The sequence below is a fragment of the Cryptomeria japonica genome, chromosome 4 (genome assembly GCF_030272615.1).
Source record: "Cryptomeria japonica chromosome 4, Sugi_1.0, whole genome shotgun sequence".
NCBI classification, from domain to species: Eukaryota; Viridiplantae; Streptophyta; class Pinopsida; order Cupressales; family Cupressaceae; genus Cryptomeria; species Cryptomeria japonica.
The window spans coordinates 531,862,837-531,885,200 of record NC_081408.1 but is presented as its reverse complement, the minus strand read 5'-3'; the positions used below and the strand labels follow the sequence as shown (position 1 = coordinate 531,885,200).

At 39.0% G+C, this 22,364-nt stretch overlaps 1 protein-coding gene across 4 annotated transcripts in view; it reads left to right on the top strand.

Moving 5' to 3' along the window:
* The window catches only part of LOC131069052 (F-box protein At4g02760), a 56,739-nt gene that overhangs the window by 5,609 nt on the left and 28,766 nt on the right, over positions 1–22,364 (top strand). For all 4 annotated transcript variants that reach the window (XM_058004366.2, XM_058004367.2, XM_058004368.2 and 1 more), the window contains exon 2: positions 12,228–12,406. In XM_058004366.2, the coding sequence (XP_057860349.1) occupies positions 12,228–12,406 (179 nt within the window). The remainder of the gene's footprint in view (positions 1–12,227; positions 12,407–22,364) is intronic.

The following is a 22,364-nucleotide window of genomic DNA, read 5'->3' as shown; positions in this document are numbered from 1 at the left end:
GGGTGAAACACTCCACCCTTGATCGCTGGTCTCAAGTCCCTTTTTAATTTTAATTTCATGTTTTTAATTATTGTTGCCAATGTTTCTTAATTGAACTTTATTTAAATACCTAAATTATCTAGCGATCCCAATAAGGCTGTGATTAACTTGGCAAGGCATGTCATAGTTTTGTGTCAGAAGTTGTCCCCTCTAAACATGGGGGTTCCTTTATAGAAGTGTACGGCTGGCAACATGAAGGAATAATGTACCAATTGATACTACCGTATTAATATTAAACTGTAGCAATGACTTAATATGTTAGGATATAATGTCTTCAAATGAATCATTAGAAAATATAATGGAATAATATATATTCTTTACTGGATAACATTGTATTTGCAGAATAAAATCTGATAAATATATCTGAATGTCCTGAAGACCGAACTCTTTAGGTTCACTCATACGATGACCAACTGAAATTCAGAAATCTCTATTTCATGCCCTTAGATCATTTATTTATATTTTATAATTATAATATATATGCTTTTTTTAAATTTTTAATTATTTTACTACTAAATCCCATTTAAGAAGGGAATATTGCAGTAAATGGCCTTAGACATTGATAAAGAAGCTTTGTGGCCACGAAGAAGATTGTTGTTTGAACTTCCAAAAGATTAGCCATTGAGCACTACTATAGAGAACCGAGTAGCTTGCAAGGAGATCGATTTTTGATCACATAGAAGGTAGCTCTCGATCATGCCCCCTGCCAAACTAAGAGCAGATCACTAGTGAAACTCATAAATAATAATTCCTATGCAAATAAAATAAATAGGACCGACCAGAATAAGATAAATTAAAACGATAAAATAGCAGCAGTTATTTAAAGTGCTGACCAGTTTGAGAAGAAACATTTGCATAGAAACCATTTGCTTTGAATGAGCCGACTAAGGTTTATTTAAAAGGGCAGGTCGACTTAGTTTAGTTAAGATTATTTAAGGGATGTTTTCTAGGTAGTGATTCCATTAAATAAGCAAAAGACAATTTGAATTAAATAGCACAGTAGGGTAGCGTTTGTTTATGAAGGGTTGTATCCCTTGCAAGGGCAATAGACTCAGTGAAAAGGTGTGATTTCTCCTCACTTGAAGGGCAAATCAATTGTACAATTGTCGATGAAGGAGAAAAATGGAATTATCAATGAAAATAAGCAGAAGCAGAATTGAACTCAGAAGTGAATTAATATTAGCAGCAGTGCTAATTAAGGGATAAAGCTGATAGATAAGTAGAAATATAGATCCATGCATATGTGTGCATGCAATAGAGATACCTTTGGAAATTATTGAGTAATCTTAATGCTCTTTCTAATATAAACATGCAATGGAAGATTCGTGTGATAGTTCCTTCCGAATTTAGAGAAATGGGTTGTGTTGTGACCTTTTTCACACATCGCCCCATTGAAGATGGGGACACTCTCCTTTCCTGCTTTCTAGGGTTTTTGTTAGTGCTCGTGACCTTCCGCCTCAGTTCTACTCGGTTCTGTCAAGTTTTGAACGGTTTGAGTCCTAAGGATTGAAAGTCAGTTTTTGCAAGCCAAGTGATAACAGAGTCCGGATACCGTCGAAGTGCCTAGAAAGGCCAAAGGATGAAGAACGCAATTGATTTGACTTTTTTGCTTTTTCCTATTTATTAGGAAGTTTCATTTTTGGCATTTTTAGCCCAATCCTCGGTATGGCTATTTTTAGAAAGTTTCCCCTATTTTTTAGGGATGCCTGCTTTTTGCTTTTTCGAAGTGGGGACCTAGGGTTTGCACTGGTAACACTGACCTGCTTTGATCGCGATCGAGAATTTCCAAGTTTTGACCTAAAAAGCTAATTCCTACATTTTAGGGGTCATGATGCTTCAAATGGTTTGCCTGAGTATGGATTTCAAATTTCAAGTTGAGTTGGTTAAAATTGAAGAAATTGTGAAATTTTGAAGTGTTCCAAATATTTTCCAAGTCTGGCTAATCAATGATTGGTGGTGAGTGTTATGGCAGGGGATGAAAAGTCCGCCCTCTTCATGGTTGAGTTCCAAGTCTTCAAAAGTCCACCCAAGCATGATGATGGAGATGTCTAAAAAGTCCGCCCAAGCATGATGATGGAGATGTCTAAAAAGTCCGCCCTGTGAAGTGAACATGAGAAACTCCGCCCAATGTAGAGAGCTAAAAGTCCACCATGAAGATGATTTCAAAGTGAAGAAAAGTTCGCCCTCTTGGTCCCTCCAAAAGTCTGCCTTGGAGGTAGTCTAAAAGTCCGCCCTACTTGGTGATCTCTTGAAAGTCCGTTCTACTTGGTGATCTCTTGAAAGTTCGCCCTTGGAGGTAGTCACTCAAAAGTCCGCCCTACTTGATGATCTCTCCACCCAAGGTATTGATGAATGGATGTCTATGAAAGTCCGCCCATGAAGCATGTGTCTCAAACTCTGCCATGATGGTGATCTCTTGAAACTCCGCCTTGATGATATCTCCAAAGTCTGCCCTGAAGTTAAGTGAATAAAATCCGGCCTGTGGAGAGGGATGAAAAGTTCGCCCTATGGAGAAAGCTAGGAAGTCCGCCTTGATCAAGCTCTCCAAAGGCCACCTTAGGATGAATAGAATAGTTCCTTGCCTTATGAAGCTCAAAGTCTGCCCAAGTATGATGATGGAGATGTCTTAAAAGTCCGCCCTAGGAGAAAGGCATATGAAGTGAACAAGAAAAAAAGTCCGCCCTACTGGGTGATCTCTTGAAAGTCCACCCTTGGAGGTAGTCACTCAAAAGTTCGCCCTACTTGGTGATACTTAAATAGTCCGCCTTGAAAAAGTATGATGTATAAAGTCCGCCCTATGCTACATGGTTCTTATCCTTCATATTGATGGAAGTTCGCCCAACATTGCAACAAGTTAGAAACATGACCAGCAAAGTCCGCCGTGAGGGAAACGTGATAAAGTTAAGACATGAAGTAAACATAAACATAAGGAAAGTTCCCACTCTATAAAAGTCCGACTTTGCCTTGCAACACAATGAGAAACAAACTTCATGAAGTTCGCCTAAGTCAAAGGTGAAGCCAAAAATATTTGCTAAGTATTGAGGAAAGGAGAATATTCCTTGGTGATGTCATTTAAATCTTCATGAAATTTGAACTAAGTTCCAAATTAGAAAGTTTTAAAAAGAGATATTTGAAGATCAAGTTTGAATATGAGCTGGAAAATCAAAATAGAAACTTGAGTTTGTGAGAGATTCGAACCATGAATCAAAATTAGAAAGAGGATATTTGCAGATTGAGGCAATTTTGGACTGAGTTCCAAATTAGAAACTTTTTGGAAGATGCCAATCTACAGGTCTAGTTCGAATATGAAGTGAAAAAACAAATTAGAAAGTTGTAAAGTGAAGAATTCGAACTTAAGGAAGATGACATTGCAGCTCAAAATCAAATTGGAAACTTTCTCAAGGTTGAAATCAAATTATAAACATGAATTGGAAAAGATCTGTGTGTTTCTAATTGCAAATTCAAACTTCATTACAAATACCTTCGTCACTTATTCATTCTCACACATAAGGTCTGAACTTTGTGAGCAAGTTAAGAGTAATATTGAGAGTTATTTTGCAGGTTGAGGGTTATTTCGAAGAAGATTTTGCAGATTGGAAGGTGATCTCTTGCAGATTGAGCGAACTCTTGAAGGAGTTTTAATTTTTCAACCTCATTCTTATCAAGTATCTGCAGATTTTTGGAGTATAACCAGCTAGTAGGAGGCAGATCATTCAAATTTTCTGAGTTTTCCTAAAGATCTTTCTGTCTTCTTGTCTTTTTTTCTCTCCCCATCAAAGGTGAAGTTGGTTAAGTGCAGATTTATTACATTCTCTGAGTTTTCAAAATTCGTTGGAGATGATTTTAGTGGATTTATCCAAATTTTCAGTAAGAAAGATCATGTTGGACTGAATGAGATGAAAGTTTTCAAGATTATAAGACCTAGTTTTGGATTGAAATCGTAAGAGTGTGGAGTATATATGTGAAAATTCCATCTTTTTGTGACTAAGTATCAAGAATAGAGTTAAATACCAACCACTTAGTCATCAAAATCCTAACTATTAAGCTAAATTTCTGGTTTCTAACTTAAGTTTCGTCTTTATTCGTAGATTTCAAGCACGATGAAGTTCGAAGTAGACAAGGATGTTACTGAATCAAGAATGAACTCAAAATGGAAGAGTATCAGTGATACCAACCTCGGGCACATCAATTTGAGGGAATTTAAGAAGCGGATGTTCGGCTTGGATAACCTTGTGCCTACCGTGACTGCACGAAAAATGATGAAGAGTGGTATCGTGCATGCTGCTGGCTTCCTCCCTACCTTGCAGTGCACTGAGTTGGTAGCCAAGTGTGCTAGGCACTATAACCCTATCAGTAGAGATATTGTGGCACTAGATGGAAGAGTGTTGGCCAATATCAGTGATGAGGCCTTAAGGGAAGCTTTTAGAATTCCAGAATATCATAATGCTGTATATGTGACCAAGGATGAGGTTGATTGAATGTATCAAGACTGTTTGGAGGAGTATGATGCCATCATCAATTATTCCTGGCTGGACAAGCCAAGAAAGGGTGCCTCCAAACTACAGAGGAAAAGCTTGGTAAGGGCGTATTTTATAGAGGATATTGGAGATATGATTGTCCCGTTGAATAGAATAATGGCGCTCCCTTTGAGCCTTGGATGTATTATTTCATAAACAAGATAATGAGTGGAGTCAAGATGATTGACTGGGCTCGGATGATAAGCAATAACTTGGACATCTAGCTGAGAAATCTGGAGGCAAATAGGACCTTTTACATGAGCTCATACTTGTTTTATTCCCTGGCTAGAACCTATAGATACAGAGGCCTCACCTGTAGAGGGGAAGTAGGAAATAAAGAGAATCAATTTCTTGTCTATGATTGTTATCCCCAGTTGCGCATGGAAGAAAAGTTACATTTCAAGAGGGTAAATGATACATTTTTGATGCACATCACACGAACACTGCAAGGTGGATTACATCAGAGACTCTCTGAAGAGTCTATGGACTTCGTAAACAGATTCGGGTATTGGTATATTCAATACCCGAAATTCACCTACATCAAAATTCAGGGATTTTCCGGATCTCCCTATAAGCTCTCAGTCTACCCTACCAACCGAGTTGCACTATTGGAAGTTGTGAGGCAACTAGAGGGCTATATGACAATTCAAAGAGATAAGCAGAAGAAGGCAGGAACATCCTCTCTCACTATTGGAAATGGACTAGAGACATGCCCATCATCACAAGCTGCTGCCACTGCAGAGAAAGAGCTGGCTTGGTACCCTTTCTACTAATACAAGGCAAGAAGGAACTTTGATCCATTCCATAAGATGAAAAGGGTAGAAGGAATGGTATTCGAGCACAAAGCTGATTTGGAAGATTATTGGGCTAATGCAATCGATAGTTTTGAAATCAAGAGAAGATTTTGGTCAAGGATTCCCCTGAGTATGGTGAGAGCAACGAAAGTATTCAGAGTTGCTGATCAAATAGAAGACAATCCTGAGCTTTAGCAACCGGGCTTTGAGAAGATGAGAAATGAGCCACTGGCCTTGGTTGATTGGTCTGAAGGAGAAAAGTCAGATTTAGTAGACCTTATGAGATTAGTGGTCGAATATTCCAAGTGGTGGACATCTGAGAAGACAAAGCAACAAAAGTCCAAAGGTGTTACCCTGACTTATGATATAATGGAAATAGATGACTCTATGTCTTCCAACCCTTGTATCTCTGCAGGCAATGTTTGGAGTCCAAAAAGTGTTGGGTCCTAGAAAAGAAAGGAATTGGTTGGAAGCTCTGGAAAGGCCAAGGGAAAGAAAGTTATTGGGGAGAGACGTGAGTCCAACGAAGGTCATTCCATTCTGAGTGCCGCATCTGCTGTGCCTGACCAGAATGCAGTTGAAGAGCAAGAGATGGATACAGATATGGGAAATAATGAAGTGAGAGTGCCTTCTCCTTCGATTGAGGAAATAATGAGAGAGGCTGTCCAAAACCCGAACAAGGAACAAGTTCTTAATAAAATCACAGAAGTTGAAGAGCCTGAGCCCCCAATAGGTTTCCTTGATGGTATAGTTACTGGACTAGGAGGGACAAATGGTGGATTTGATCAAAACATTGTGGAGCAGTCAACAATTCTTGATTGGTTGAGAGAAAGGATAAGGGCTAAGGTCCCTAATGAAACCCATTTTGAAGAAAATACAACAACATTTTTGGCAAAGGTGAATGAACCAGTCGTAAGCCAACTAAGCCAACTAGAATATTCTCTTTGATTTAGAGGGCTAGTGCAGGGTTTAGGATGGTTCAGATAGCTGTACCGAAAGAAGGTAAAACTCAGGACAATATTGCCCCGTAGGATTATAAGATTACTACTGTAGAGTTGGGTAAGCCTACTCAGGACCAAGAAGTCCAATACTTTGATGACTCTTGCAACGCCCTCAAGACAAGGCTAGGCAAGAAGAAGGAAAAAAGCAAGATGGTTGAGGAAGAAAATCAGTAGTGGAGGAAATATGTTCTCCATCTAACCAGGCCACTCAACCATGAGATACCAGTCATCCCTCCACAACCTCTTCAGCAAGAGTCGATGAAAGATTACGAGGACATGAAGGGCACATTCACGCAAACTAAGGAATGGATCTCAGATGCTTCAACACGTGGTGACATACTTGTGGAAAATTTGGTATTAGCACATGAGTTGGCTTCTTCATTGGTTAGCAGAATTCAGGACTTAGCTGCAAACTGGGAAGATGTTGAAGAAATCCATGCTGAAATACTTCCACAACCTCGGGTTATCCAAGGTCTATCAAAACGAAGCTTGGTATATGCAGGTGTCATACAGGCTGGGGATAGGTATGATTTTAACATTTGGTATTATGCTTTGGTCACCAGGATTGAAGTTCTGAAGAAATCTGAAACTAAGTGTTTTGAGACGGAGGAAAGAGTCAGAGAGATTGAGTAAGGTGTTTCGTGTAGCATCAGAGATCTAGAAGAAAGAGGGTATACGAGAAAAACACCTGCAGGCAGAGAACCTAAGAGCTAGAATTCAGTCAAGCTTTTTCAAAGACTCGGGGATGATTGATAAGGGCGATCTCTCAAGGATTGCAAGTTTTCTCCTCATTGACGAGAACTTTCTTGTTCGGGTAGTTGAGTGGGAAGGCATTCTCGCCACGTGTACTGATGATGTGGACATCGTCAACTTCCAAATTAGTAACTTGCCAAGTGTCACTATGGAAGAGGTTAGGCTCATCGTGTCTAGATACATTGAATTTGCAAAAGGGTAAATTGGACACTCACCTCAGTGACAATAGCAGTTGTGCCACTTGTCATGTTCTCATTCTTTCAAACTGATAGAGTCTTGGGAAACCCTAATTAGGGTTTATAACTTTCAATCTGGGCCCTTGATCACTGTTTGATCTCGGCCGTTCATTATTTTCTGAAAAACTATATAAGGCTACCTCCTCTCATTTGGAGAGTGAGGTTTTTGATATATTGTTGCGTGAAGGTCATATTTTCAAATAATATATTGTATGTGCGCTTTCTCTTAAGGCTTTGTAATCTCTGTTGTTTGAGTGATTAACATGGTTTCAATTTCCTCAACATATTAGTTAAAGTTAATTTAGATTTGCTTTCATGTTGTTAGAATTGAATGAAGGATTTGATAAGTGTTAATTGATGGTGTATCTCTGCTCATACTTTTGGTGAATGGATGATTTCCATTTCACTATGCAAAGTTAGTTGGAGCCTATCCTCTGTGCATGCCAACATTTTGATCATAAGCACAACCCGTTGAAGATTGCACCCTCTTTGTGTAGTTGTCCTCAGTGTGGTGAAGCAAAGTGTGGTTTCCTGAGAGCACCCAGTTAATACCGTCTTCAGAATTCGTAGGTTTAGATAAGTTTTCTTAACCTTGTCCCTTTTTCCTTTTTTTTTTTGGAAAGTCTAAATCTCAAAAATCCAAAAAAGAGAGAGGCTGAAATCGATAAATCTATCTAAGTCCAAAAGCTTGAAAGACACTTGTTAACATAAGTCTCCCTTGAGCTTTTTCAGCATACACTACCCAAGTAGCTATTTCATTAAAGTCGCTTGTTCGCACATATAGACCTTGGAATCAATAGTGATTTTTCAAGAGAGGATAGAATACCTTCGGGTATCTTATTCTAATGTTTGGTAGTCTGGAAAACATCTTCTTCTTTACCTCAAGATCATGCTTGGCACTAGCCCAAAAATCTTCTAGGTGAAACTTGTGCACGAACGTCACTCTAGCTACATTCCGGATTTTATTATATGGATCAAATTTAGATCTGGATGTGTAGAATGTCAAGTGGTAAAATGCCAATTCCTCCACTGCCTTTTTTGCTGCTGCCAAGTTCGGATACAACTCGACATAGTCACCAAGGATAATTGGGAATTCAATGGACAATTTCTTCTTCTTCTTCTTCTTCTTCTAAATTTGGTCATATGCTATCAATTGTCTTATGAGCTCTAGCAACACCAGTTTGTCTGACAGATATCTCGGTAACTTATGTGGCTGGTAAGAGAATCCTTGTGTTTGGATGTAAGTGAATTTCAGAAACTGAATGAACAAGGCCCCAAACTTTCTTACCAATGCTCTGGCTTTTGGTGACACTCTCATATGAAGCTCATTCTGCATCAACCTGGTTAAGTACATAGTGAAAGTGTCATTCACCAATTTGAATGAACTAGTGCTGTATAGGTGCAGCTGGGGATAGCATTCATGAACCTTCAACTGTGCTGGTCCACATCCCATGGGCCCATTTCCCGACAAGCCATCGAAGCCACCCATCCTTGCGAGTGAATAAATCACATATGAGCTCATGTTTTATCATCTACCAAACATTAGAATCAACATGATAAAGATTATGTAACATCATATCCAGCACTTTGTGAATAACAAAGTCTGCTGACTATTCTTGACATCTCTGCCCTTAGATCTGCCTTTTATATTTGATTTTCTTTCTACTGCTTGCTGTTCGATGATGATCCCTTGATGCAAATGTGGATCTTCTTTATATACCCCTTCTATTGCAAAGAAGGGTCGTGTCTTTTCCTTATGCACAAGCTTCTCCAAGGCTGCGTCTCCTCATATCTGACCCGTGCCTTTTTGTTAAGACTTTGTTAACCTTAATGACATCAATCCTTAATATCCTTCACACGTCTCTTACTAAGGCTGATTGCTGATGGTTTGTTTATTTATTTTATTTCTTGTTTAAAGATCTTTGATCATTATAATTGCTGCGTTCATCTTCGATCTTGTTTGTTTGCATGCTAATTATTGTGGTTGATGATGTATGTCTGTTCTTTACCCTGATTGCTGCCTTGTGTGGATCAGAAAATTGTGATGTCTTATGAATAAGACAATTTTTTGTCAATCGATGCAAAGTTAGTACTACCATTTAGGCAGGGACATGACAGAATTTCTCACTCTACAGTGGTTGCTCATGTTCTTGAAGACATAGGACCTCAAAATGTAGGGAATGAGTTGGAAACTATGTTACCCCGAGTTTTCGGGACAGGGATAGCAGGGGACGACAGGACGAGTTTCGGAGACGGCAAATTTTTTTTGCCAATTTTGGGGACGGCGAGGGGACGGCAAAGGGGATGGCTATATAAAATATAGAGTAAATTTAAAATATCTAGGGAAATTTTGAATGTAAATATGAAAAATAGATAAAGCATGTATATATACATTATATTCATATGAAAACATGGATAAAGCAGGTATATGTACATTATAGAACCTTAACATAACACGTGTTGAGAATTCATTGTCAATACTCAATATGCATTCATAATTCAGAATTCATTGCCAATACCCAATAATATGCCATTAATAATTCAGAATTCATTGTCAATACTCAATATGCATTCATAATTGAAAATTCTTTGTCAATATGCCAACAGTTGTTTGCATGTAGTTTATTGTTTCTTTCTGGTTGGAGGATATTTTGATAGTCTTCCATTTCTATTATGACCTACAACTGCTTCTTTATGCACGCTACAAAGTTTTGGGTGTTTGTGAAATTCATTACAAGCTGTTATTCATATTTCTGAGTGCTTTTGGCTATGATTCAGACCTGTTTACCTTTCATATCACTGAGAAGTCCAATATTGCAGACCTGCAACCACTTTTTTACGCACCACCGAGTTCTAAGTGTTTGTGAAATTTATTAATAGGTTGCTGCTCGTTATTTCTAAGTGCTTTTGGAAGTGATTCAGACATGTTTACCCATCATATTAGTGAAAATTCAGTTTTACAGACCTATGATAAAATTAAAAAATGTTTTTTTTAGCATTTGAGTCTTTTTTTTTTTTTGAAATGTGCTGGGAAAAGGGGGACGGCTGGCTGTTCCTGGGACGGTTAGGGAATGTCAACCATATTGGGGACGGAGGGATGTCCCCTTTGAGAATCACTGCTGTCCCCAAGTTTCTGGGATGTTTCCCACAGATTTTGCAATTTTGGGGACGGCGGGGGGACGTCCCCCGGTCGTCCCCAAGTCCCCGAAACGTCCCTGGTATGGGGATAGGGGATTTTAGCTCGGGGACACGTCCCCAGGTAACGTAGGTTGGAAACAATAGAGTGACTTTGGCCTGGCTTGCTTGACACATCAATGAGGGGTTTCAGGCCTAGAACTAGGCTAAATGAGTCCTAAAACATAAGGGGTGGTAGACACTAAAATGTGTGCAAAAATGTAGAATGAAATATGTGAAGAATACAATTTTCAACTCTACACATATTAGATAAACCAAATCTAATGACATTAAATGGAAATATCTAGAAGAGGACATGACTTTTGATGAGCTCTCTTGTTCAGGTATTATGTTTCCTCACGCTCAACCCTGTCTTGGTCCAGTTTCTCCACAACATTAAATCCAAAGGTTGGCTTATCAGGAGTTTGAGTGAGTGAAGGTCTCTACAATATGATATTCCCAATGCTTACTGCAGAATTTCACGTTCCACTCACTTGGTAGTCACTTATTGGCTGCATGCCCTATCATAACATGAATTTGCTGGACTGGTTGTCTAGTAGTGGCTTTGACATTCCTATGTATACCAACATAAAGTTTGCATGGGACATTTATGAACCACCCTCAGTTTCACCAGACCTTTTAATTTGCCCACAGTCTGGTCTTATCTTCAAACACATTGCCTATGGAAAGTTGTTAACATGATCATCAGTTGATGCATGCCCTTGAGAGGCCATTGGCTCTTTTTTAATTTCATTCCTCTCCATCCTCTAAGCCAGACAAAGTCAGAGCAATGGCAGATCTAGGATTTGGTTGAGAAAAAATGAGAGAAATAAATTTAGGAGGTGGAAATGAATATGGCCAAACTAAGGCCATAAAATTTAGATCATTTCACACAAACTGAGATTATATTCCCACAAAAATTGGTTTGAAAGCTGTTTGCATTCTCTCTACATCCAGGCTACCCTTTACATAAGAGGGTTTGGTACACCTCAGCTTGCTACTATAGACTTTTGGCATGAATAATAATTTGTAAAGTGTAAACCATAACAATAATCAAATTACATACCTTTACATTTTTGGAGGTTTCTTGGCATGTATGATCCTGACACATCTCTTTGAGCCCTCCAATTTGACTTTCAGCAGGGCATGAACAAGTTTTTTATTTGTTTGTTTGAAAAACTTTTCATTTATGCCTTCTAAATATACCTTTTTCATTCCCAAGAATTTCCTAGATGGTTTCCCTGATCTCTTAAGTTTCAGATTAAGCAAGAGGCTTAGCTCTTTGTTTGCTTTCACTTATTTTCTGATAAATATCACAAGTGCAATCCTTTCTCTTGTTTTCATGGCTATACATTTCATCTGAAACTTTCAGATTAATAAAAAATGACTTCAGTGGAAATGTTAATGCGTGGTTTGCTGCTTGTTAGTTTCTATTGGTGTTTGAATGTTGTTGAATACCATCATTGTTGTCATTTTGTTCTTAGTTTCATTTGTTTATGAGCATTTCTCTACAATAATTCTCATAGGAAAACTTCTGTGCTTTTAGTTTTGAAATTCCATTTCAATTTTCATAAAAAGTAAAAATGCATCATATAGCCTGATTTGTGCGATTTAGATTCAGTTTTTGTTTTTTTGGGTTTCACTTTCTTGTATTGTTTGGTGAATGCTAATACACAAGACTAAACTTTGTTCATGCTCTTATGTGATTTGAAGGTCTTTTCATTGTTGGGAACACAAACCCTCTGTTATGCTGCAGCAACTTGTACATTGTTTAATAAGTCAGCCATGGACCCTGTATGCTATGCAGATATAGATTTGACATCTAGTGATTTCAAGATAATTAGTAACATGACCGTTTCAAAGATGGTACAACGTGCTGGTTTATTTTTCAGGTGAGTAACTAATTTTGAAACTTGTCTATGAGTAAATAAAATAGAAAACACAGATATCTAATTTTACTTAATTTTGGGTATACTGGTACAAACAAGGTCATGTGAGATGGCCCTATTTGTTATCTTAATTTTTTTCTGATTTCCTGAATTTTGACAACTAGAATAAACTGGAACAGCAGATAAAAATTGAAAAAGAATAGCTGGATATGATTGATCAAATCCTCAAATACTGAAACACCATTTCATTTGTTGAATACAAGTCAAATTTTAATAATTTTAATTTCTGGTATGTCTGGTATAAACCCTAGGTCACAATATAAACTCATATCTGGATTACATCAAAATAAAGGCTTGGTTTACAAACCCTAGGTTCTGAAACATTAAAATTTCTGAATTATATTTGATTAATGTCAAACTCGCTGAGCATTAACTGCAGATTTGATATAAGGGTAGATCACTTGTGGAGGTCACCGTGTTGAGTGCGTTGAATCCCCCTTCCTTAAATAATGAATGGCTGCTGGTATCAATCAGATCCAGTTGATCTGCACCCATCCCTAGTATTTGTGAAATTTCCTGATAATGCACAAATCTGTGATCAGATCTGGGGGTGCACCAAACTCTAGACCTGATATATACAAGCAATTATTGTCACTGTTTCCAGCAGTTTGTCTCCCTTGTGAACTGGTAATAGCATGTAATCCTCTTGTGTGTTGTGGTGCTAGAAAAATCAAGTGACTTGTTGCTGCTGGAGATGATGTGAGACAGCTTTAAGTAAATAAGTTCTGTACTGTGCAGTGTAGCGGTGAGAATCAAACTTCTGGATCGCCCACCTCAAGGCTCCAAGATCTCCACAAGGGTTGGCTTTGGGCAGGGACAATTTCTCTGTAGCTCCACAAAATTCTTCCCAATGGCAAGTGCTAGGGCTGTACGGCTTCCAGATCTCCTTTAATGCATGTGCTGGGCCCTAAAACTGAGTTTCATAACCTTCCTGTCTGGGAGTACCAGATCTGATCCTGAAATTGTTGCCTATCTGCTAACTCTGTCTCCGAGCTGGGCCCAAAAATGGGCACAATAACCTTACATATGTGAAATTTCAGTTATGGAAACGGATCAAATATCAGGGCTGAGGTTAGAGTTTTCGTCCTACCTCAAGAAATTCGCCTAATGACAGGGGGCTTTGTCCCTGCAAAGCAGATGATAAAGTTGCAGCAGTCAAACAAACTGTCCAATGTGTCCCGTGAATGGCGTCTCTCTCCTTTTTTAGACTGATCTGCAAAATGATTTGAATAGGCCTAAAGTAGGTGCCAAGATCTAAATTTAAATACTAACTTTATTTTAATTCATTGTTATGATAATTTTACTTTATTTTTAACTATTTATTAATTAATATAATTTCTTTTTGCAGAGGTAAATGTGGCATTGTGGAGCCACAGCCGATAATCTAAAACTAAAAAGATAATACATCAAAAACTCCTGCATCCATCTAGAGGGCAGTCAAAATGGCAACTTAGAAAAGAGTGCCTACTAGAACCGTAAAGCATGAATTTCCATAAACATGGTAAAATGTTGTAAGCACATGGATCCACTAGGATCATCAAAATGTTAATAATTGTTCTATGATGTGGCTCCACTTTTGGTGTTGGAGTGAAGAAGCATGTTTAAAGTTGTCTCATTTCAATTCCTTTTTCTTTGCACCACTGTCCAGTTTTCCTTTGCTGCCCCCAAAATGATAGACTCATCTGTTTTCTCTAGGGTATTTTTCCCTCACACAAGATACATAGAATATGAATTTTTCGTTCAATCTGTCACCTCTTCATTAGGGTTACAATCTGTTGTAGCGTTAAAGCCATCCCTCCTTGAAATAGGTGAGCCATCCACAGCCTCAGGTGTGGATATTAAATTACCTGGTGGATCCTTTTGACAATCATCTGCATTGAAATTTGTTGGAACAGCTTGGGCTTTGCCTTCTTGACAAGAAGTAGAATCTTGTTTTTTCATCGAGTAGTGAAGGGGGGAGACATCTCTCCATCAAGTTGCCTTGCTTTCGTTTTGATGTTTTGAATAATAAGCAGCGATATGGTCAGTATTGAAACATCTACAACAAAAAATGGGCGAATCCTCATAATCTAACATCTGGTTCTAACACTTGTTTGTAGTTTTGAAAGAGATATCTGCTAGAAGCTTTTTGGTGATATCAACCTCCATCAGAATGGGAGCATATGTGGTATGCAAATAATTTGATGAGCCCTCATCAACCCCCAAATTGTTTTTGAATGATTTACTAATAGCTTCAAAACAAGATAAACCAAAATTGTAATGGAAGATTTGGGAGTCTTACCTAAATTGGAGTAACAGAGAAAGATTCGGTGGCAGAATTGATAGAAGGATGCCAAGGTTTCAGCATAAGCATATACTGCTCGCAACTCCATTAATATTTAGAGAATTGTTTTTCAATTTTGAACATAGTCAAAAACCACCACAAAAAACCCTCAGATGCAAGGGTATATTTGGATATCTCCATCCAAAATGGGTGCCATGTGTCTATAATCCAATGATGTAGCTCAGAGAGGCTTGTCCAAAACCCTCCGAATCTACCAATCAGACCCATTTCAGCAAAATAAGCTTCAATTTTAGCTAGTTCTCTTCAAATTTCCTCTCCAAAAACCACCGTTTGGGAAGTACTGGCATGTCGGTGTGGCCAAGTTGCTTGATAGAGCTAAAAAACTGTCCAGCTTGAGCCTTTTTTCCTCGCTTGGACTGCATATGTCCCCTCCTCTCCCAAACTCCGATCAGCCCAGACATTGGTCAATCACCATGCTCTAATCTTGTAGTAGTATTTTGCTGCTTCCCACCTACAATACACCCATTTGAAAGTCACTGTCCATAAGCGATGTTGGAAACCCTAGCCTAAATTGGAACTTGTAGAGGCCACATCACGAGAGCTCTTGGAGAAAAAAATATTAATTGATATAATGTTATGGTGTTAAGAAACACCTTTAATTTTGATGTTGTGCAATTTAAAGCTTCGATGCTCAAAATTCTCCCTTCCTTCCCATGTAGCATCTTCAAGTGGAAGATTCTTCCATTTTCCCAAATGTTTTGGAATAACTTTGTTTCAAAACATCTTTTCCCTCATATCAATGATGGCTTTAGGCTCTAATATCAACTTCCCTTCATCATCGAGGGGTGACAACTTTAGCGAAGATGTAACTTGTTGTCCAAGGGCCTTCTTCGAACATGATACATGAAAAACACTGTGTATTCTGTTGTTCACTAGAAGTTTCAGCTCATATGCAACCTCGTTAATTATCCTTATGACCTTATAGGGTGCATAAAATTGTGGCTTCACCTTCTCTAAAATTGTCTATTGGGTTGTAACCTCAAAAATACCATGTCTCCAATCACAAGAATTCTTTCTATTCGGTGGTGATCAACATACATCTTTTGTTGGTTTTGTGACTGCTGTAGGTTTTTTTTTTAGTGCATTCACAATTTCCAAGCTTTGTTGAATCAAATCTATAGCCCTCGATACTCTACTCTTTGAAAGAATCAAATCCATGAATGAAATAGCATCATAATCATAGAGTGCCTTGAAAGGTATATGTTTACGTGTTTTTTATGACAGCGCCTAACACAGAATAAAGTTGCCCAACGATCACTTTATTCTCTCTTGATCAGATTCCAAGGTTCCTATATGCAATCGACATGACTCAGTTGGCTAATGTGATTGCTGGTAATCCAAGGGGACTTACGCACACTCGAAGAAGATTAAACAATTTTGCAGCTTTCAAGGAATTTACCAGCGAATGATTTATCAATGGGAAGCTCTTTTTTAAGGATTTTTGGATTTAAATATGCTGAAAGTAAATAGGAGAGGGTTTAGAAAAGCTATGCTAACTCTAAGAACAAAGAGACAATGATTGCTTGGGTGAAACCAACCGCACTTTGCTTCGCCAATTTCGTACAACTACACAAAGGTGGTGCAATCTTCAAAGGTTGTGCAGGAATTTTTCATACCACCAATGAACATCATCAACAAACAATGTTCACCTGATGATCAAAGTTAAGTTTTCACATACAAAAGGCTTAGACTAACCTTACAAAGCTAATAACAATCAGCTAACAACAAAAGGTATGAGCAAGGGTTTCGCTGCAAACAATCTCATCAATCTCGTTCATCTAAGTACTGGAAAACAAATCTACTCTAAGTGAAGAGAGCGAGACCATGCAAGTGACAGAGTAGAACAAACATACACCATCAAATCGAACAATGTATTGAGTTAACTGCTTCAACAACTTATCGCAACAATCTCAAAAGCAATCTCTCCTTTACAAATGAGGGGGGTCACCCCTTTATATAGGCTTCAAGCCTTGAGGACATGAAAACCCTAATTAGGGTTTTTCCCTAAAAGATTCCACACACATGATGCAACAAGGTGGGAATCAACAATAAATGCCCATTATGCCCACATACAATTAATTACAACCCATTACAATTGGTATCCAAAATGCATTAAATGCACCACTCTTCACTAAATTCGCCCAACATGCATTGAATATTCCTCCATGCAAAATCACCCATGCTGCCATAAATGCCCACTATCCTCTAAATGCGACAGCTGCATGCAAGAATCAGCCATGGTGCCATAAATGCGATGACTACATGCAAGAAGTTGCTCCACTACTTTGGCATGCATTGACCCGACTGTCACTTGGTCAAGATATTCCAGCAATAAATATGCCACTATGTCATTCAGTCAAAAGATCCTCATCGAAAAATGGGTGACCATTATCTCGTTTATTAATGACATAAGCAATGAACTTGGTGACGACACCCTCCAATTCTCCTATAGAGACACTTGGCACACTCTCTATCTTGAAATCCATCAAGGCAATTTCTTCTTCACTCCTGGAGAAAAAAACTCTCACATTCTGCTACCATTTCCTGTGTGCTCCGCATAGTGTTGGAAAATAAGGAAACATTTTCCAAGTTTGCCTTGGAAAATGATCCCAAAAAGAAAAATTCATGCAACCGTGCCCTTGGGAAATTTACCGTCACTCCGCCCTCATTCAACTTCCTTGCAAATAATGTCTCAACTGCGTTGAGGATTTCCTCCTGTACCCTTCTAATTGAGTCTTTCAAAGTCAAAGACTCCATGTTGAATCTTTCAAAGGCTTCCCTTCTAGTGCAGACGACACAAAACCATCGCAGGAAGTCATAAATCTCGTTCTCTTGGATCACCTTCCCGTCTATCAGTGTCTGCTTAGGAACTTTCATCAATGCCCTGAGTCACGAAATAGTCAGGTCTTGATAAATGTGTACATCTTTCCACAAACCATCCACAACTTCTAGCCGGTTCAAGAGGGCAATACGTCTAGAATGAAGGCTAGCCAGGTCTTCAATGAATTTTTGAGTTGCAGTGAAAACATCCTCCACCCATTCCTTAGCAGTTAGAATATTGGGCAGTTTTCCGAACCTTTTCAGCGACATCAATGGATTCTTTTTGGAAGAGAGGAAGGAGGAACAAAGGACGGATCTTCCTCCCTGAGTGGATGCTTGAAACTTTTAACCTATTCACATAAGGCTTTATTTTCACTTTTCAGCCTTCTACACTTTTCCTTCCTTCATCTTTTGCATCTTTTCCTTCATAGGGAAGGAAGATCCATCAAATTTTTCCACCACCTGTGTCGTGGAAGCACATCCCAAATCAACTTCTCTGATTACATAATCATTTGGCGTGATTTCATTTCTATCCTTGTCCACTGCAGGCTCAACTAAATGTAAAGTCCTAGATCTAGACTCATCCCTTGTGATTTTGGAAAACTTTCGGGTGACCTTTTCCTCTGGTTTATCCATTTTTCTCAGAAGTTCTTCCAACTCCTACGTTGGATCTATTTCCTTTTTTGGTTTTCTTCTCAATCTATTTCTCAGCCAATCCGGAATAGTTGTCGACTGATCTTGAATATCTATATGTACCTGCTCCTGTGAGTCTTCCTCCATTTCTCCAAGGATTGTTTCTATGAAACTATCCTGGTGTGACTCTTTTGGATGGGAGGGAAGTTCTTGCCTTTGAACTCTCGGCTAAATGGGCCTGAGTGAAGCACTAACGCTAAGTACATCTTGTGTAGGTGCACTATCAGGAAAATTGCTTTGTGGTGGATTTAGTGGATTTTCTTGCGTGAACATTTCCACCTCTCACACGCTAGAAGAACTAGCTAGGGATTGTGCCTCTTCCACTCTTGCTCTTTTCTGTTGTGGTTCTTCCTGGTGGGCCGCTTGCTGAACATCTTTCTGGGATTCCTCTTGAGCATCCGGCTAGGCTTCATTCCTCTTCCTTGTCCTAGGCCTCTTTGGAGCATTCTTTCCTTCACTAGGTCAAGCTTGTTCCTGTTGGATTTCTCCTTCCTCAGCTTGGGCCTGTGATGATCCTTCTGTGGCCTCACTATGGGAATCCAGATTTCCCATTAACTGGTAGCTCAGGCAGACATTTCCTTCCTTCAGCGTCCTGACATGCTGACCAATCCAATGCCTGGTGAACTTCATAACCGGTCTGGCCAAAATGTCTAGATCATCAACTTCAGGTTCTGACCAATCCGGAAGCTAGATGGGCTGGTCTTTTACCTTTTCAAATTCTAGTTGCACTATTTGGATCTTCTTTCACTTGATCCGACACTTGAATTATTTCACCGATCTTGATCATGTCAAGGGGTAGTCTGGAAAACATCTTTTTCTTTACCTCAAGATCATGCATGGCACTAGCCCAAAAATCTTCCAGGTGAAACTTGTGCACGAACGTCACTCTAGCTACATTCCGGATTCTATTATATGGATCAAAGTAAGATTTGGATGTGTAGAATGTTAAGCAGTAAAATGCCAATTCCTCTACTGCCTTTTCAGCTGCTGCCAAGTTCAGACACAACTCCACATAGTCACCAAGGATAATTGGGAATTCAATGGACAATTTCTTCTTCTTCTTCTTCTAAATTTGGTCGTATGCTATCAATTGTCTCATGAGCTCCAGCAACACCAGTTTGTCTGACAGATATCTCAGTAACTTATGTGGCTGGTAAGAGAATCCTTGTGTTTGGATGTAAGTGAATTTCAGAAATTGAATGAACAAGGCCCCAAACTTTCTTACCAATGCCCTGGCTTTCGGTGACACTCTCATATGAAGCTCATTCTGCATCAACCTGGTTAAGTACATAGTGAAAGTGTCATTCACCAATTTGAATGAACTAGTGCTGTATAGGTGCATTTGGGGATAGCATTCATGAACCTTCAACTGTGCTGGTCCACATGCCATGGGCCCATTTCCGGACAAGCCATCGAAGCCACCCATCCTCGCGAGTGAATAAATCACATATGAGCTCATGTTTTATCATCTACCAAACATTAGAATCAACATGATAAAGATTATGTAACATCATATCCAACACTTTGTGAATAACAAAGTCTGTTGACTATTCTTGACATCTCTGTCTTTAGAACTGAGAAGAGCTCATACACGATAAATGAAAAACATCAGCAATACACTTTCGCAGCCATCGTAGGAATAATGACTTCTCCTGCTGCTATCAACATTAACACTCCCTCTTAGCGAAGGAGATATCATTAGATGAAGATTCACAACATGACAAACACAATGGCTACACCCATATGTGTAAGAAGAAAACAAAACTCTATCACGTATTCTCTCAACGTGATAACATTATGGATTCATTCAACATGATGTTCACCATGGCTACACCCATGATTGAAATAAACACAAGCTCTTATTACGGAGTCGCTCAACGTGATGTTGTCATGGAGTCTCTCAACATGACATCCACTATGGCTACTCCCATGAGTGGAAAGAGCAACAAGGGCTTTCACCTCAAATTTCTCCGTCACAGAGAAAATGCATTACAACATAAAATGAGAATCACTGAAGCTAAGACTCTCTCTCAGCAAGAGCATCATTCTCCACAATGCCAAGCTTGTCTCTAAAATACAAAAACTTCACTCTAGGAAGTGGCTTGGTAAGAATGTCAGCTGTCTGCTCATCTGTGCAAATGTAGTTGAGCTCAACTGCTTTCCTTTGAACCATATAACTTAAATAATGATACTTGATCTCCACAGGCTTGGATCTATCTTGAAAAATAGGATTAACTGAAAGCTTTACACAACTTTGGTTGTGTTGTGACCTTTTTCACACATCACCCCATTGCACCCCCATTGCACATGGGGACCCTCTCTTTTCCTGCTTTCTAGGGTTTTTGTTAGCGCCCGTGGCCTTTCGCTTCAGTTTTGCCAAGCCTTGCCCAGTTTTGAACGGTTTGAGTCCTAGAGATTGAAAGTTAGTTTTTGCAAGTCACTAAGTGATACCAAAGTCCGGATACCGTCAAAGTGCCTAGAAAGGCCAAAGGACGAAGATCGCAATTGATTTGGACGAATTTGAACAACTTTCTATTTTGAGAAAGTTTGCTTTTTTGCTTTTCCCTATTTTTAGAAAGTTTTCCCTTTTTTTAGGGATGCCTGCTTTTTGCTTTTTCGGAGTGGGGACCTAGAGTTTGCACTGATACCATTGACCTGCTTTGATCGCGACCAAAAATTTCCAAGTTTTGACCTAAAAAAACTAGGTTCCTACATTTTAGGTGTCATGATGCTTCAGATGGTTTGCCTGAGTGTGGATTTCAAATTTCAAGTCAATTTGGTTAAAATTGGTAAAATTGTGAAAATTTTGAAATTTTCCAAATATTTTTCTCTGTTTGCCTAAAGGTCATCAAAAGTCCACCTTGAGGAGGTAGACTAAAACTCTGCCTTGCCTAAAGGTCATCAAAAGTCTGCCTTTAGGAGGTAGACTAAAACTCTGCCCTATGCATTAGAGCCGTCAAAGTCCGCCATGCCTTGAGGAGGTAGTCAATAGTCCGCCATGTTGGAGGGAACACCAAAGTCCGCCATGCATGGTAAAGTGAAAAAGTCCGCCCATGGAGAGCACCTTCCAAAGTCCGCCATGTTTGATGGGGTACTTCAAAAGTCCGCCATGCTTAGGGAAGGGGCATCAAAGTCCGCCCATGATGGTGTCCTTCCTAAACTCCGCCCTCCTTGATGTTGAAGAGTGGTCTCCAAAGTCCGCCATGGAGAGAGTCCAAAACTCCGCCCAAGCTATAATGATTAGAAGTCATTCAAAACTCTGCCTTGGGGATGCTAACAAAGTGAGCATGAGAAAGTCCGCCATAAAATGGAAGCCTCCAAAGTCCGCCCTATGGATGGAATGGAAGAAGTTTAAGGCAAGCAAAATCCAACATGATGATAGAGGCACCTCTAAACTCCGCCCAAGCATCATGTTAGAAGATGAAAACTCTGCTCAAGCATGAAGTTGAAGCCTCAAAACTCCGCCCTACTCTTGGAAGTCAAACAAAGTCAACAACAAGTTCAAAATCGAATTCAAATGCTAGTGATGTCATCAAATCTTCCTAAAATTCGAACTTCTAACTAATTTAGAAAGTTGAAAAAAGAGATTTCCGAAGATCAATGAGCTGGGAAATCAAAATGGAAACTCGAGTTGGAACTATGAATCAAAATTAGAAAGAAGATATTCACAGATTGAGGCCATCTTCAGACCGAGTTCCAAATTAGAAACCTTTTGGAAATATGCTAATCTATAGGCCTAGTTTGAATTTATGGACTGAATCCAATTTAGAAACTTGCACAAGAAGAATATTTTCGAACTCAAAGAGATGACAACACAACTCGAAATTGGATGAGAAACTTTCCCAAGGTTTAAGTTGAATTTAGAAACATGAGTTGGATGGTATTTACGTGTTTCTAATTGTGAAATCAACTTCATTACAAATACATTCTTTGTTTCTTCATTCTTACACCAAGAAGTTCGAATTTTCTGAGCAAGCTAAGGAAAACATTGAGACGTATTTCACAGATTGAAGCTTATTTGGAGGAAAATCTTGGTATTGCTTG